The sequence below is a fragment of the Octopus sinensis genome, unplaced genomic scaffold, assembly GCF_006345805.1.
Source record: "Octopus sinensis unplaced genomic scaffold, ASM634580v1 Contig10850, whole genome shotgun sequence".
NCBI lineage: Eukaryota > Metazoa > Mollusca > Cephalopoda > Octopoda > Octopodidae > Octopus > Octopus sinensis.
In genome coordinates this window covers 137,300-155,142 of record NW_021832227.1, presented here as the reverse complement: position 1 = coordinate 155,142, position 17,843 = coordinate 137,300, and the positions used below count along the sequence as shown (strand labels likewise).

Here is a 17,843-nt window from a genome sequence, read left to right as displayed (position 1 = left end):
AAAAGTCGTGTTTGTTACTCCAAAAGAAGTAGATTAATCCTTAGTAACGGGCGGATAATAAGTCTTTAATTATCACATGAATAATTTGTTTTCAGTTTAGTTACAAAACTCGATACCGGGAAAAATGAACTCACAATCAAGACAAAAAACAAAAAAGAAATTAATTTTTTGTTAAATAAGAACATAATTGCTAATAATAAACTAACCGACAACATTATTGACTTACTGTGAGTGTCCTACTGTTTAATACTCACAATTCCCACAATACAAAAATCTAATTTTTTACCCAAAGGAATTAAAATTATCCAAAAAATTAATTTGAAACCCAAATAAAAAGAATTAATCAGTTTTAAAAGACGTTAACATCTTATAGGCTTCATAAACGTGGACAACAGTAATCAAAGTTTTAACAAGTGCGAACGGAAATAATAGAAACATTAAATAATTCGAAACTAAAAAAACATTACAAAAAATACTTTCAAAAAAATTTTTGACGTACAAAAGAATATAAAAAAGTTCATTTAAAGCACAGAGTGAAGTGAGGACAACCTTGGATCCATAATAAAGGCAGAGAACTGGATTTGCGGAACTTGCTTTATGGCTTCTCCCCTCCTGGAAAGAACTGTAAAATAAACAAAAAAATTTACGCTGCAAAAAATATCCAATGTCCTCCAATGTCGATAAACATGCTCAAAAACAAAATAAGCCGATAATCCGGATATAAAATTACAAGAATTGAAATAAGAAATGCTGATGTAATTCGGTCGGTAATCATATCCAAAAATGCCCCAAAAGTTGAACTTTGGTTTAGAATCCTTGCAGAATAGCCGTCCAGAGCATCGAGGCCCATGGACAGGCAATAATATAATGCAGCCAGGGAACAGTTGGAAAGAGAATAATACACAAATAAAAAAAGGAATAATATTCTTGAATAACCTGTTAAATAAATTTTTTGTTTATTACAATACCAATAAGATTAGGAACGTAAAGGTAGACAGGAAGAGGCATTCTTTGAATTATAAATTATTTTATTTGATTTTATCTTAACAATTAATTAAAATTAAATAAAAATATTAATTTAATATTAGATTTTAGCAGTCAATTTTATATGAAAATATTTTGATTCCATTAACTTTATTGGCCTCACTAGAGCGATCTAATCACAATATTTTAATTATTAAAATTTATTAGATTTATTATAAATGTATATAAAGTTGGGATTTTTATCATTTGAAATTCCATTAAATTTAATAATATCAGCCTCTAAATAAGATTTCTTTATTTTGTTTTTCGCTACATAGTTGAGGCCGAACGGGATCATAAAAGGCTACGTGTCGTCTAAATATGGTCTGGATGCAACCCAAGTTAATGTGAAGGATTTGATCAAACTTAGCAGAGAATCCCTAATTAAAAAGATCAACTTAAAAGTCCTTCATAAAACTCCTTTTAGCAATCTGAACAATCCGCACGTATCGTCGTCATCAACATGGCTAAAATATGAAAATAACTCTCATATTTGTAAGATTTTAATGGTCAACAAAATTTTTTAATGGTCAAGAAAAACAGTGTAACCACTATAAAAGTAGAGCAATGACCCTTGACCATTTATCCACGAATTGTGTGAGTATTCTTTACCATGATTACACAAGGAGGCATAAAAAATGGTGAGGTCTTTCCATCTTCTGCTCTGCAATAAGTTGGTTTGAGGCGGTTCAGAAAGTGGCAAATCCATCGAGTTCAATCAGTGTGTGAGAACTCAAAGGTTTGCATTAAGGTGGATACTCAATACGCATCTCGATTGTTGTCCAGCCCAATAAACCCGATATTGTGGTCCGCGATAAGGTCACCAGGGGAGATAGTTGTCGTGGAAGTGGACATCACGTGCCTAGATCGCTTGCAGACAGTGGAAGTGGAGAAAAGGAGGAAGTATGACCTCCTTGCAAACGAGCTAGGGCTGAGTGCAAAGTCCATGTCATTCCGTGTGTGATGAATCGGGATGGACTGGTCACTAAATACCACAAGGGGTACTTAAGATAGCTGGGAGTAGATAAGTCTCTAAAGGCTTATACTGTTCTTAAGAGGACTTTGGAGAGTATTCCGTTTGATGCTTGCCGATCAAGCTATTTCTTGACATTTAGTCAACGAGAGGCGCTCGACTGCACTTTCTCGGAGGTCTACAGACCCAGAGAAGAGGAGGAAGAACGGAAAGTGGTGCACAGAGTGCCACTCGCTTATCATTTCTAAGACTCATACTTAGTTAAGCAATTAATTGGTTAATTTGCTTTTTTTATTAATAAAAATTTATGTAACCACAAAACCAATCATACACCTGAGTCATATCTACTAAGGACTTTGGTTTAATAGGCAACAAATTAAAATTCTGGAAAAGGCAGCTTATCATACATTTTATCGATATTTCCGGGTGTGACTTTATGACCCAATACGTGACCAATGTGACTTTTAAATTTTTCAAATGATATGAATTGTTGTTATTAAAAGGGAATATAAAATTAGCGGAATTAAAATGCGGCATTATATGCTAATATAAATTATAATAATTTGATCGTATTTTCAATGTCCAAAGTCGATTGCATCACTGAAAATATTAATTTAGATCTAAATGAGAAAGAAGGTCACAATATTCGCCAAAGAGTTGAGAAAGACGATTCCCCCACAGGGTTATCAGTCGAGGAGATTTTGACTCAGTCAAATACTCCATTCTGGAGAAGGGTAGTGCTTTTAAGATTATTTTTAGCTAAGATATGGTCTGCTGGCCTTGTTTGCATTGGTATTTGTCGCATTGATCATATCCGTGGTTGTTTTGGTGACTACTAACCCTATCTGTACTGTTCCCTGGGATCAAAAATGGTACCAAAACTCCGTCATTTACCGAATCAATGTCAAATCTTTTTTTGACTCTGATAATGACGGAATTGGAGACTTAAACGGTCAAACATTCCATTGACATTTTTAGGAATTATTCAAAAATTAGATTATCTTAGATCTCTTCATGTTGGTGCAATTTGGATCGAAGTTTTCAAAACAACCGATGTTTTTGAAAAAAAATTGGTCCCTACGTTGGAGCCGTATAAAGACCTGGCTATTTTAAGCAAAGCATTACGCCAATATGGTTTGAATTCACTATTCTAAATTGACAGACATTAATCTTCTAATTGACTTCAAAACAGAAAGTATGAGCAATGCTGATATGAAATCTGCATTGTTGAAAGTGGTGTATTACATCGACGGAATTGTTTTAGACGACCTTGATCCGAATTTATTTTCTTCCGTTTACCAAAACTTGAAAAAAGTACTTCCATCGGACAAGTAGTGATACATTAATAATTTTCAGGATAATTGCAATGCAGTTAAAAACTAACATGCAAGAGCACAAAAAGCTTGATTTAATTATTAATAAATTCGAATGCACAACCGTATCCCAATGCTCTCAAAACATCAAACAAAATGGAACTCGCTTTAGCACTAAACCTTACAGAGCTTATACAGTCTAACCAATTATTTAAATCTGTTTAGATCAGTGATGAAACCAATTCATCCTCACGCAAAAACTTAAGTTTACCAATGTTCTTCCAAGGGTGGTCAATCGTCATAAATTATGGGGACGAACTCCTCTCGGTACCAAGTAAGGGATATTTTTATTTAATAAAAGCTACTGTTATTCCCCAGGATAGTCAGCCAATCATGAATTGGAATGATGGAGCTGTAAGTAAAGGATTTAGCTCATCTCAAATAACTAATTTGGGATTTTCACGTAATTTCTTCATGCACGGCTAAAAGTTGGAATTTGATAAAAATGTAAAGATTCAAACTGCAGCTGAAACTGAAATTAAAGGATTCTCAACCATTTCCTTTTATCTGGACATTTATAACCAAGATACATTCAAATGGGGAAGCTATAATGTGAATTCTGAAAACGATGTGATTATGTACACTGTGAAACGGGACGGATTTCTGTCATACTTTATTGCAGTTTCTTTAAACAGTCAATCAATATCAATGTTCTAACGTTGTTTTAACTGTAAAGAGATGTCGCGAAGATAACTCATGTTTCACATGGAATGATTATGAACATTGACGGGACAAAAAATTCTGTGGAACTCAAAAATCTATTCATCGGAGCCGGGGATATATTATTAATAACTTACTAACTAACATTCCGAGGATTAATAACAAAATTAAAAAATACTAATTCGTAATAACAAGAGAAACCATAAGTAACCTTAGATTTCTTTATTGTTCTTTTCATTGGCTTAAGGTTATCGTTTAGAACTTTTGAAAAGCGCATATTAGTGACTTTCTAGAAGTCGATAATCCCACAAAAAACACAATTTGCTGTCCACAATTAAAGAATTAAGATTTAAATAGCACCAAAATTATTTAAACAAGTATGATTAGTTAAAGTAACTCAGTAAGAGTGGCCTCTTCGGTAAGGTACAAATCTTCTTCTTTTGCAAAGTCGGAAACAAGGATAGTTTGTAAAAAGATCGAAAAGCGTTCTGTGGCAATAGAAAATGAATTTACTTGAAAGTTCCTTATATTTTGAATTTTTTGAAATTCCTTTTACAGTAATAAAGTAAACTGGGGTTCCAGCCAGAATGATGAGGAAGGCTCCTCCACACCACTTTGGTTTGGTATAGAGTGTGATTGAAAGGAGATAGATTGAGACCATTATAAAGAAAATTGGAAAAAATATATTGACCTGTGGATGATGGGTTACCGTTACTTTAAATGCTGGCTTGTATTCCTTGTCGTACTTTCTCATGTAAAAAATAGTGGAAATTGTCAACGCCTGGAACAGAGTTTCAGCAAAAGTAGTAAAATTAACGATCGAATCAATATCATTAGCTGAGACGATGATAAAGGAAGTCAGAGCCTACAGTGATAATGTTGAGATACCGTAAAAATCAGGGGGACTGCTGGTGTCTTCAGATTTATTGTGACCAGGGAGAACAACCGAAGAAGATTTCCGTCCCTTCCTGCAGCAAAAAAAGCTCTGAAAAAAGGAAAATAAAATTACCTTGACAAAGACATAAATCCTCCATTCATACTTCCAAAGGTCGAGAGGGTGACGAAGATGGGAAGGATTGTATACATTAGTGTTGATATTTCTTTTCCGAAAGACTAAAATATTAAAAAATGAAGAGAGAACTAATCCAATTGTGCTGGTCGCCAAAAGTTCTTGTTTGGGGATGACAACAAAGTAGGCCAGGTTGACAAACATATATATTGCTATGAGGGAGACCACCGAGAAGACTATAGCCAGTGGAAGATTTCTACAATATTAAAAAATTCACACTTTTTGGGGTTTTCAATTTCCTCGCTAATCGAATTAAGACAATTCCTGCAATTAAATAACAATTCCCAACCATCCGGAATATGTAAATATTCCTGCGTAAAGAGAGAGTGCTATAGGTCCAGCTTGATTTGAAGTGCCATTCATGTTGATATTATAAATAATGGTGGGATCTAGTCTGATAATTATATTTCTACCTTTTCTTATTTCGTTAAGTCCTGCTCCAATTATAATAATCAGAGAAATGGCTTTTGCACCTGTGAATATATTTTGAATTATTGAAGAGAATTTAACACTCAGACAGTTGATTCCAGCGAGAAGAACTATCATTGATGAATTAAAACAAATACTTATGGAAAGATCAGACACAAGTAGTATTAGATATATAGGAGGATCACATGCAGGATAGATAGACTTGAGAGTGTAGTATCCGAATGCCAAAGCCTTCACTGACGTACTGGCTGGCATTACTATTACAAGCAGTGTCCATGAATATAGGAATGCAAAAAAGTTTCCGTAGGCTTTTTGTAAGTACGCGTATTCCCCCCCAGATTTTGTTATGGCAGATCCCAATTCTCCATAGGACAACCCTCCTGCTAAGGAAATGAACCCTGTCAGTGCCCATACCACCAAACTAAGCCCCGTCGAACCACAGTCCTGAAATATTGTAAAGAAGGAAATTATACTCGCACCACGGTCGAGGCTGATATGAATATGCCACTTCCAATCATATATCCCATGATTATCCCCACTCCATTTAAAAAAGTCAGATTTCTCTTTAGTCTTACCTGCATTGAAGTTATATCTAAATTAAATAAGTCAATTGAGAATTTATAATAATTTAACATGTGGTTGATTTGTCAGCAATATTTCAAAGGTTTCATACGCAATACCTCAAAATTACGAGCTTAAAAAAATACCAATTTTTTTTCTGTCACTGAAAAATCCAAATCATACAAAAGAAAGATTATGCCTTTCTGATGCCTCAACAGATAAAAGCTGAAATAGATTTGTTAGGAATTTTTAAAGAACTTTATATTATTAAAATTTCTTTTATCTCTCTATCAATTTCTTATTTTGAACCATCTTTGATTTTCTCTGGTCTCCCACAATAATACTAATTTAAATTGGTTGCACAGTCAGAATAATCTTTTCTTACTAAAAATGTTTTTCATGCTTTGATTGATTTATTTTTTTATAAAATAATCAGGCTAATAAAAATTTTGTGGTTAATTCCTCTCAACCTATGCTGAATTAGTGGCAAAGATGTCTAAAAACAATTTCAAGAAAAGGCAGCAATCATTTTATAAGTAGCATCTAACTTAAAACGTAATTAAACTCAAAATTTTGATTAACGTATTTCTCTATCAAATAACTGAATGGTTTCTGACCATCAAAAGAAGATTGAAACATAATGATTTATCTGAACAGGAAAATCAATTTTTTTTACAAAGTAAGCTTTCTCCTTTAAGCTAAATAAATTATTGATTTTAATAAAAATGAGAATTTACACACATTGACAATGCGCTACCCTAAATAATGCACACTTTAGAAAATTGTTCACTTTTTGTAGGTGCACTAAAGTAGTATCAAAATAACACTCTATACTGATGGATAACTTTGTCAAAATCAAATTAAAACGCTTTTGTCCATATAAAATGCGTTTCAAGATTCTAGATTTTCAGGATTAACGGATGAGATATTTTGAGACCACCAAAAATGCCACATAATATTACAATCTCGACAAAACATTGCAGAAGCATCACGAAAGTACTAAATTAGAATAAAAAACACAATGGATCATTTCTTCGTGTAAACAGAGTCTAGATTCTCTAGAAGATCAAAAGCGACACTTTTGACCATTTTAAATGCAGGCCTATTGACGGTTGATCTGCGACTAAAGTCGGCGGACGACCTAGACAACTATAGAGAAATTGCGCCCAACAGAGAACCCTAGTTGAAAATAACGGATAGGATTTTAAGAAACACGGCAATAAAAAACGAATTTGGAATCCAAATTTGGCATTTATAATTATTATAGCACTTTTCACGAAAGCCATAATCTTTATAGCCCCGCATGTGCAACACAGAGAGAGAACATGTTATTTAGTAACTAGCTAATCCGAACGAGGGGAATTCGAACGAGGTCTCTGCTCCATCTGTGTTTCTCGTTTGTGGCGATGTAGACATCCGGTTCCGCAGTGGTGTATCACTATTGACGGCGTCACTCGTCAATCCGGGCTGCATGTAATATGCATGGAACCTTCGGCCGAAACGATGACAGTGAGATTCGAACCCAGGAGCTTCGGAAAGCTACCAAGTTTGGCATTTATAATACAAAACTTTTACATCTAAAAATTTTGGTACTTTGTCGAAGTGGTCGCAGTTTTTTTAGAAGATAATTAAAATTAATTAATTTTTTTAGTGAAAAATAGATTATTTAATTTATAACCCTCTATCAATAATTTAAATGGTTATTAAAATTATTTAAAAATTATTTAACCAATTTAGTCATTTTTAGTACGCGGCATCCAAATTCCAGGACTGTAGAAGGAATTTATGTCTTTTACAATCTGTGCAAAACATTCCTTATAGTTCTGTATTTGTTTTCGCCACATAATTCTGAAAAAATAACTAACTAAAAAAAACTGCGAAATAAGATCCCAGATGATGTCTTACAGCTCCTCTTTGAGCTTTATTCTTGCATTTTGCACTTCCCCACATTCGTTCTACTGTCTGGGTGTGCACTCCCGTCGTTGGATCCACAAAGAATTTTCTGAATATATTATATTTCCTTACTTATGGTTAACGGTTTCGTGTGTGTAGCCGTTTTCACCAATTGATCAGTTGAATACCCTAAATGTTAATCAAATAATGCTAACCTTTCCAGCAGTCACTATAAATAATGCTTCCCACCTCGACATATCGAATTACTAGACTGAGCAGTGTTTCTCTGCTCCTATCCGCGTTGGACTCTACAACCAACTCTTGAGCATTTCCAATTGAGCTTCGGTCCCAAGACTAATTCCATCTGATGTCCCTTCGGACATATACGTGATTTTGAAAGGATATCCACATTTTGCAGAAAATGCACTGCATCCTCCTTACTTATTGGGAGCTGTCGGAATTTGATGTTGCATAAGTCCACAACAGAATTTTCCATGTGACCTATAGTGCCAGTTTATATCAATATTAGGTACATGCTCGCCATAATATTAAAAAAATTAGAAAATAAATTAGTAAAAAATTTAATAATATTTTAAATTATTGATAGAGCGACTTAAATAAAATATAATATATTCCACCTCAAAAATTATTAGATTTTTTAAAAGGCCTAAAAAAACTGCGACCACTTCGACAAAAGTACCAAAATTTTTTACAGTTGAATAGGTTGATTAAAAATACATTGATTAATCGATTTAATAATTTCCATCTCTTTTGATTGAAAAATTAGTCAATTTTATATATTCAAAATATGCAATTAATAAACCGTTATTTGGCTAAAGACTGCACGGAATGTCAATATTCACATTCCGCCAAAGCAAGTCATTCGTGGAGAATCCGACATGCACAAAAACATTCTTAAATATCATCTCGTCCACTGCGATTGCAAAAAAATAAAAAAACATTTTCATATGAGATCTCAAAAAATTAGTTTCCTGCCAAAACTTAGACAAATTTAATTTAAAAATATTCAATCGTAAAAATAATAATTAAATAATATTTATTTTCTCAGCTCTGCCAAACGGTTGGCCAAGTCTGTCTGTGTCTTATCAGTGTCAGTCGACGTTTGGGAAGAATCCAGCATAAAATCAAGGTCAATGCTAAAATAAAAAACGTCCCAAACCCATTCTCTTCAGCCAATTGCTTCATCAATGCATCCACCTCCGCCAAAGGTGTGTTGGAGACCGAGGATCCGGCTATAGAAGTGTCCATAACCGACGTCTGTACATCCAAATTGTCAAATTGCCTCTCAAAACTATCCATTAGAAGAGTGATCTGAGTTATTTGAGCAAATTACTTTTTCCAAGTCCATTTTAGATAATGCAGACTGCATTGACTGTGTAACTTTGCTAACATTCCGTGTTAATTGGCCTGTCATTATCGCGGAATTTACTCGGGCTGCAACAGAATCGACACGAGCACTCATTCGTCGACAGCTGAGAGCCTGTTGTTTTTGCCGTATACAATTTTCTCCGTATATTTTGGCAAATTCGAGTTCTCCTTTCATCAAAGACTTTTTTAGCTTAGCTCGTTCATTTCTTTCTTCTTTTTCGCATTTGACAGCATTACGTTCTAACGATTTGGCAATGAATTTTAGGTTAAACAAGGATTCTAAATTATCATCAACAAACCAACTTTGCATCATTTTAAAATAAAATCAATTAAGATTAAAAAGTAATTATATTAAATTTTTAAAGAAAAATGTTTAAATATAAATTAAACTTTCAAAATAGATTCAGAAAAATCTTAATATGAGAAATGAACTAATTAGGGTCAATTCCTGATTAAAAATAAATTTAACTAATTTAGATTTTTACCAAAATATTGTAAATGCACTACTCCAAATACCCGTACAAACTACATCTAAATCCGAAAAATACAAACGTATTAAAAGCGAATCAATTTAAGTAAATTCGGACTAAGGCAATGTGTCCCGCACACGTGCCGCTGTGGCTGCACTGTTGACCCTTTCGGTCTGCACCCTTTATCGTGCAAGAGGAGTGCCGGACGTTTCCCGAGGCACTCTGCTATGAATGACATCATACGGAGGGCCCTCGACTCGGCGGGATTTCCTTCGGTCCTCGAACCACCGGGTCTTGACCGCGGCGACGGGAAACGTCCTGACGGGATGACCCTTTTCCCCTTTGAAGGCGGAAAAGGCCTCGTATAGGATGCAACCTGCTGGGACACCTTTTCTGCTTCTCACTTAACTTCGTGTGCTCTGGAGGCTAAATCTGCAGCTAAGAAGACTGAAGATTTATTAAACCTATCAAAATATTCTGCCCTCTCGGAGGAGTTTTCCGTGGTGCCGATCGCGGCAGAGACGTCGGGTCCTCTCGGTCCAAAAACTGAAAAGTTCCTTCGCAAGCTCGGAGCCAAAATCTCAATGCGCACCCATGATCCTCGGGAAGCGGACTGGCTAATGCAACGGTTCTCGATCGCCATTATCCGAGGAAACAGTTTGGCAATCCGCCAGGCTGTTATATAATTCAGAAATGTTGCAATTTATGATAATTGATGATCGGTATATTTGTTTTTCCTAATTCATAGTTAATACCAAAATGACAATGAATACCAAAATATTGTAAATGCACTACTCCTAATACCCGTACCGTGGGGCGCGACATAATAAATTGTCGCTGATTTCTCAAAATGATTTCCCAAACAATTCAGTTTAGATTAAATAATCACATCCTTATTATTCCTCCTTAAGTTTCAAATCATGGATGAATAAGACATGATTTGTAGAATCCTCACAAATAGAGATGTATGTAGTACTCTAATTTTTCCAAGTTATACACCAATTTAAGTTTCAAGTCGAGTCCCTTAATCACATATCTAGGTTCTATACTGCCAAAAATTAGGTCGCCTACCTGAATCACTTTGCGAATAAAGGATGTAGCGAACAGAAAAAGTTTAATTAATATCTGGATTTGTATTGAAAAATATCACTTCCGTAGAAACAATAACAAAATAAGTCATATTCCCATACATGCTACACACGATACGATTTTCTTAACCATTGTTTTCCAGCACTTCTTATGAAGCTTTAGTATTCCCCAGTGGCATTCTTGGTGAATAGCGAATGCCAGTGTCTTCATCTCCATTTCATTGTCCAAACAGATAACCAATTTGTGTTTTTGGTTATTATCGTCCTTTAGATAGAGACTATGAATTAGGAATATCAAATATACCGATCATCAATTATCATAAATTGATTCGCTTTTTAATAAGTTTGCATTTTTCGGATTTAGATGTAGTTTGTACGGGTATTTGGAGTAGTGCGTTTACAATATTTTGGTATTTTCCTATTTTTTTACTTATAATTTATTTCTGCTATTTACTTTTTTCGTTTTTAATTTAATTTCAAACCATGTAGGTCAGGCTGTCAGCGACATAATAAATCAATAAATTTAAATGTCCAAAAATATTTTTTATTAAATCTTAAAAATAGTCAACAACACATATTTTTTGCTGAAATGTCTGAAAATAAAAATCTGATGTAGAAATAATTTTTAAAGCCAAAATTCTTCAGTTTTCTTGTTAAAGGCTCATCCACATTTAATTAAAGCCTGTCAGGGAAAAATTAACCGTAAATTTCAACCTAATCCTGCGGTTTCCTTGTTTAGAAAGACAGTCATGGTCATTTTTCCCACGTGACTTCCGTCTGATATGTTATTTTAGATCAGAGGACTCGACCTTGTCTTGTCTTGGGAATCATTTTTTTGACTAAAAATGTATAAATCAATAGTTATTCAGGGACATGATCAAACGTTTGAGTGTGTTGATAAATCGATGCTAAAAAATGTTAATTTCATAGCGTTTAATAATTAAAATATAAAATTGATTGGCGTATTTGTTAACATAAATGGAGTACGGGCGTGATTTTCATTATATTGGAGAAAACCAAAGATATTATAAACTCAAATTGATAGAACATGGAGCACAGGGAGGAGTTTAGTATGTAAAAAGCAGTCATAAATATTTATAGCTACTGTTTTGATACGGAACGAGCAGAATATGTAGCAATAAAGAAAATTTCCAATATATTTCGTGATGTGGATACTGCAAAAAGAACATATCGAGAAATGATGGTCATGTTCTCCATGAAACACCCAAATGTACATTTCAATGATATAAATAGTAGATTATTCACATGAAGGATATATTTACACAAGCAAAAGACTACGAATCTTTCAATGACCTGTTCTCTTCTCTTAGATTATTTCCGCAGGTACATCGTGATGGAGCCGATGGAGTCAGTCCTTCAGTATGTCATCATGAGCGACAAAACCCACAAACTTATCTCATATCTGTGCTACCAAATCTTGTCAGCTCTAAAGAGTCTACACTCGTATAATATAATACATAGAGTATATATATTTATATATTTCTCAGGATTTGAAACCGAGTAATATTGGCGCAATGGGAGATGGGGTTCTCAAACTCCTTGATTTTGGGCTATCGAGGGCTTGTGGTGAGGATATGACTGAATATGTCGTCAGTCACAATTACAGGGCTCCGGAAATCTCTTTTAAGATTGAATATAACGAGAAAGGTATTTTTTTAAACTCACTCTTAGTCGACGTTTGGTCCCTGGGTTGCATTCTAGCAGAAATGTTTACCGGGAAGGTTCTATTTAAAGAAGCGGGAAAACCTACAGGAGGTATAATCTTGATTATATATTAAAGACCGCCTGCGTCCCATATTACAAGTCCTCGGTAGACCCCCAGAGTCCTTTTTGTATAAACTGAGTGAGAAGATGAGACTTTATGTGGATCTGCGTTCTCCTTCCACTAAACACCCTTTGGAAATATTTCCCAATCAAATTTTTCCGCCCGACGAGTATGGATCTCTCAATACATTCTATGCGAGAGATCTTTTGCTGAGAATGCTTGCTTACGATAGTGATACTCGTATTTCAGTAAATGAAGCGCTATTTCATCCGTATATAAGTATGTGGACAACTCAGGAGGATATTACGGTTATTTTTTGTTTTAATATTTTAGCCTAAGCCAATATATTATGATGATTCCTATGATTCGGCCAATATGACACTTGAAAATTGGAAAACATTACTTTTTAACAAATTTCTCAGCTGCAAGGAACATTTTCAAATGTATAAATACATTTTAATATTATAGTCCATACAATTATCAATTTTAATTAATTTTAGTTTAGTTAAATTTTTTTTTCTAAAAGTTGTTTTTATTTGTAAACCCTTTAACCACACAATAGATTAATTATATTTTTATCTGTATGATTTCCACACTAAAGTCTGTTAATATTGAGATCGACGTTAACCAGCCTGACAAACGCTTGGGTTTCTTCATACAAACACAGCAGGAGGACAACAGTCACAATGTAATGAACATCATTTCAGACGGAGCTGCAGAGAGAGCAGGTCTCAGAGTCGGAGATCGTATAGTCATGGTCAATGGAGAAGATGCAATTAATTTATCCCACGCAAAACTTATCAAAAAAATTAAAAAATCTAAACTCACTGTCTCTCTCCAAGTTAATCGAGACGAGTCTTTAAGAACTCCTTTGATATCTACTCCTCAATCACCGGAAGTGGAGGAGCCAAATGTTCAAAGCGAGCAAGAAATTGAAGAACCTATTCCCAATGAACCAGTCCAGGAACAAGTTCAAAACGAACCTCAAGAAGAACCAATTCAGCAAGAAATTCAAAATGAGACTCAAAATGAAATAATTCAAGAAGAAATTCAAAATACGCTACCTGAAAACACAGTACCTGAACAGCCTTTACAAGACGAGGACACAATACAAGTCCCAGAACAAGCAGTGTCTCCAAGTTACACTGTACGAGAATGCACAATAAGAATGAACGGGTCAGAAACATATGGATTTAGTATTACGTATTCGCAAAATTCACCAAGACATGTGATTTCAACCGTAATTGAAGATTCTCCTGCTTATAATGCTCGTGTTCGAAATGAGGACATTGTGATCGAAGTAAATAGAAGTAATGTACAAGATGAAACACACGAACAAGTTGTTGCTCGAGTTAGAAATGGACCATCAGAGATAACCCTCCTTCTTGTAGATCCTGTTTCCTGGAGTTACTATACAGATAACGGAATTGAGATTTCTAACCAAATGCCATCCATTGAGTATTTTACCAACATTGTAGAAGGTTTGTTGATATACGGATTATTAAAGATGTGGAATATCCTCGAATATGCAGATTGACTTCTAAAAAAGGAGAAAGTTTTGGATTTACATTATCTATGAATGAATCCTCTCATGTTATAAGCTCCGTCATTCCTAATTCTCCTGCGGATAGAGCACAACTTGAACAAAACGATGTGATAACTCAAGTGAATGGGACCAGCGTTATTAATCTAAGTCACAACAAAGTTGTCGAACTTATAAAAAGTCGTCGTGGATATTGTGAGCTAACTTTGGAATCCGGAGAAGCCCAAGTTATTAATACAAGTTGGTACTATAATGTGATGTTTAGGTGAAATTGTTAGTCCCACAACACCTAGAAATGAAGAACTGCTTGCTTTTACATTCCCTGAAAATATTATCGAAGTTATGAACAATTTTGAGCAAAGAGAATGGAATCGAAACAACAACGGGAGAAACATATCGGAAATGGTGGACTATCTATCAATGCTTTGAATTCCATAATTAATATAATTCACTAACATTTCTGATAATTAATAAACCACACTAATGCAGGAATGTTAGGTCATTCAATTAGAATAATTACTTGTGGTATTAATGTCAATAAAAACGAAATTTTTTTGAATATTTAGAAATTTTGTATTTAACACAATAGATAAAGAATGTTTTAAGATTATGACGAGTTGTGGTATTCATAATGCGTTCATTGTTTTATAATTAATTATTAATTGTTCGACTTTACTCGAAAATTTACTTTCTATTGAAATTTCAATTTATCTTTTTACCTTCTTTATGGTAAACAATAAAAAATTTGACTTGAAAATGACATTTTTAGATCAAATTTATTATTTTTTTACATATGAACAATTGGAGTTCTGCATATTCAGAGTTTAGAAGAGTGCATGCCCCTTTCATTTCTTCTCCGCCTCTGTAGACCTCAAAAAGGTCCACTACAGAAAAGTGTCTTTGCTGACTAAATGTTAGAAAATGACTGGATTGCTGAAGATCAAACGAGCTAATCTCTAGAGTTTTTTTATAACAGAAAACTCCACCTAGACCAGGATATACTGATCTAAGCCCAACTGGCAATCGGTCCAATTCAATAATACAAGAAATGAAGGTTGATACAGTTCTTCGTAGCTAGATCAAATAAGTTCGAAAATTGTAAAAATTGTGAAAATAAACATTAATAAGCAGAAGTAGTCGCCTAATCTTCTACATCTAGTTACTTGAATCTCTTTCAACAAGTAATCATCTTAATTCTCTAGTCACCGTTTAGAACGGTTTTCTTGAACCCGATAAAATTAATTTTAAAGCAAATATTTATTGTAGAAAAAGAATAATAAAAGTTCATGTCCACCAAACAACAGGACCCAATCCAGGTTGAAAAACAGAGGCCTTTAAAATTTTAAAACATGACAACCTCAATAAAATATCGACATTTCCCCATCACATCAACAACCTGCTTCCCGTCTCCCTCAACATCTTCAACTTTACTAAGCACATTATTACTAAATAAACTCCAAATTGATATCTATATTGTTTGAACAGGGCTTCCATGGAGTTACATTCTCAAATCTTCCACTCAAAACTCTCATTCTAATTATGTATTTTAATAATTTAGTTACCTGACAACATCTCCAACACTTATGGGAAATCTAGTCGGGTCTTCACTGGGGTCATTATTGACTTCCCAAATCCAACTATTATTATCTTCATCACTGTATAAATAAAAAAATCCTCACTAATAAGACGGAGTAGGTAAATTTTCAGGCCGGATATAAATATCTCGAAAGAAATTGACAGAAACTGATTTAATAAGCATACATATTACGTCTAATTCCAAATGAAGTAATCTTAATAACTTCACCCAGAATAATCTCTCCTTTGAAAGGTTGAAAGACAATAGCGACAAACTTGACTACGAATATAAATAGTCACAAACCGTAGTAGAGGTGTGCTCCGTTTGGAAGGTGGATTGCTTGGGTAAAAGCGATCACGTGGTCTGCTGTAATAAACTGTCCAACACCTTTTATAATCTTAAAATTATTGCATTAATGTTACTGTGTTAGCATATTTGATATTAATTTCGATTAATAATTTTGTTGAGGTGATTTTATCTGTAGGACTTGTGATTATTTTTGTTTTCATCTCAAATCGTCGATACATCTATAAACGGTCCACAAGATCCAGTTAATCACGATATTTTAATATGTTTAAATAAAAATTCAATCAAAAATTAACGAATTATTTTTCTTATTAACTAATGATGCCGACTTTGTGTCGACCGACAAATTTACGCTCTTCAAACTAATGGAGATTTCACCCGGAAAACTTGGGGAATGCTATCAATTTCATGAACGACTTCGAACAACATTCCCGCGGAGAAACCTCTAGAAAAAGTGGCACGTGTGGAAATATGACCTTTTTTGTTTATGTTCCTGTGAGATATGCTATAAAAATCTCAACTAATTTCGGTTCTGTACTAAGATGAACCTAAGAAATTTAATCTTTGTTCAGTTTTTATTTCAAAATACTCCAAACGACTTTTAGAAAACATAAATTAATTACTTAAAATGGTAATTACTTAAATCTAGGCAAAATACTAACGGCAACTAATCCTGAAATATTACCACTATTAGTTGATTAAATCGCATTATTTTTTGATGGTAAGGTGTTTTTGATTATATATTTTTAAAAATACTATTACTACCACTACAATCCTTTTTTGTACTATTACAACATTTTAGTTTGTTTTTCTTATTTGGATATGCAACACACTCGCAGGTAAAATCTATTCAAAATCAAAAACTAGATTCCCATTCATGTTCCATAAATAACGTGACGTTGAACGAAATCGAACTCTGTGTGGAACAAATTAATGATAATGTGAGTTTATGCTCTGTCGTTGTTTTTGAAAGCAAAAGTATTATTTTTTTACTAAAAATAGATTTTACGCCACTAGATATAAATTTTTTGAATTTAAGCAGGACAATTGCTGATTACAAAGCTGATAATCTCTATTTCGTAGCTCAAAATATAAGCTTCTTTGTTAATAATGGAACTACTGATAATAAAAAAACTCAAACAACGTATAATATATCATTTACTTATACTAGAAAAACCACAAACCATCCAGATAATACAACTATAAATACTTATACTACCAATACAAAATCTAGCTCACATACAACCAGTACAACTTATTCGACAACTACTACCAGCAAAAAGTATAACTTTGAGGCAATTAATATACATAGTCCCAGAAATACAACTTATACAACTTCAACAAATTATGGGAATAATACAACTAAAGGGAATGACATAACCAATGCAAATGGAAATTTTACGACATCAGTGAATCATGCAAATAATACTACAAATATAAATCATACAATTTCTACGAATCGTCTGAATAATGCTACAAATATAAATAATGCCACTTCTACTAACAACCCTAATAATACTGCAAACATAAATCATACAACGTCATTGAATCCTGGAATAGTACCGGCAATATAAATAATGCCACTTCTACTAACAACCCTAATAATACTGCAAATACAAATCATACAACGTCATTGAATCGTGAGAATAATACAGGCAATATAAATAATACAGTTTCTACTAAAAAACCGAATAATACTGCAAA

General features: G+C 33.7%; 2 protein-coding genes across 2 annotated transcripts; one reads left to right on the top strand and one right to left on the bottom strand.

Moving 5' to 3' along the window:
* Window positions 1–4,383: 4,383 nt before the first annotated feature.
* Window positions 4,384–9,683, bottom strand: LOC115228640 (large neutral amino acids transporter small subunit 1-like). The gene is made up of 4 exons (XM_036498987.1): window positions 9,336–9,683; window positions 6,007–6,102; window positions 5,378–5,971; window positions 4,384–4,894 (listed from the first exon to the last, which is right to left on the bottom strand). Exons 1-4 carry the CDS (start codon window positions 9,681–9,683, stop codon window positions 4,427–4,429), a joined length of 1,506 nt encoding a protein of 501 aa, XP_036354880.1. The 3' UTR covers window positions 4,384–4,426.
* Window positions 9,684–13,297: 3,614 nt separating this feature from the next.
* On the top strand, window positions 13,298–14,251 carry LOC115228639 (membrane-associated guanylate kinase, WW and PDZ domain-containing protein 2-like). The gene has a single exon (XM_029799184.1). The coding sequence runs from the start codon at window positions 13,298–13,300 to the stop codon at window positions 14,249–14,251; it is 954 nt and encodes a 317-aa protein (XP_029655044.1).
* The last annotated feature ends 3,592 nt before the right edge of the window (window positions 14,252–17,843 follow it).

What these genes read in the sequence shown, in the direction of transcription:
- LOC115228640 (XM_036498987.1), bottom strand. Translation starts at nt 9,683, where the DNA reads ATGATGCAAAGTTGGTTTGTTGATGATAATTTAGAATCCTTGTTTAAC. An exon ending in CTAAAATGGACTTGGAAAAA is followed by an intron (nt 6,103 to 9,335) that starts GTAATTTGCTCA and finishes ACTTCAATGCAG; the next exon opens with GTAAGACTAAAGAGAAATCT. An exon ending in TCATATCAGCCTCGACCGTG is followed by an intron (nt 5,972 to 6,006) that starts GTGCGAGTATAA and finishes ACAATATTTCAG; the next exon opens with GACTGTGGTTCGACGGGGCT.
- LOC115228639 (XM_029799184.1), top strand. Translation starts at nt 13,298, where the DNA reads ATGATTTCCACACTAAAGTCTGTTAATATTGAGATCGACGTTAACCAG.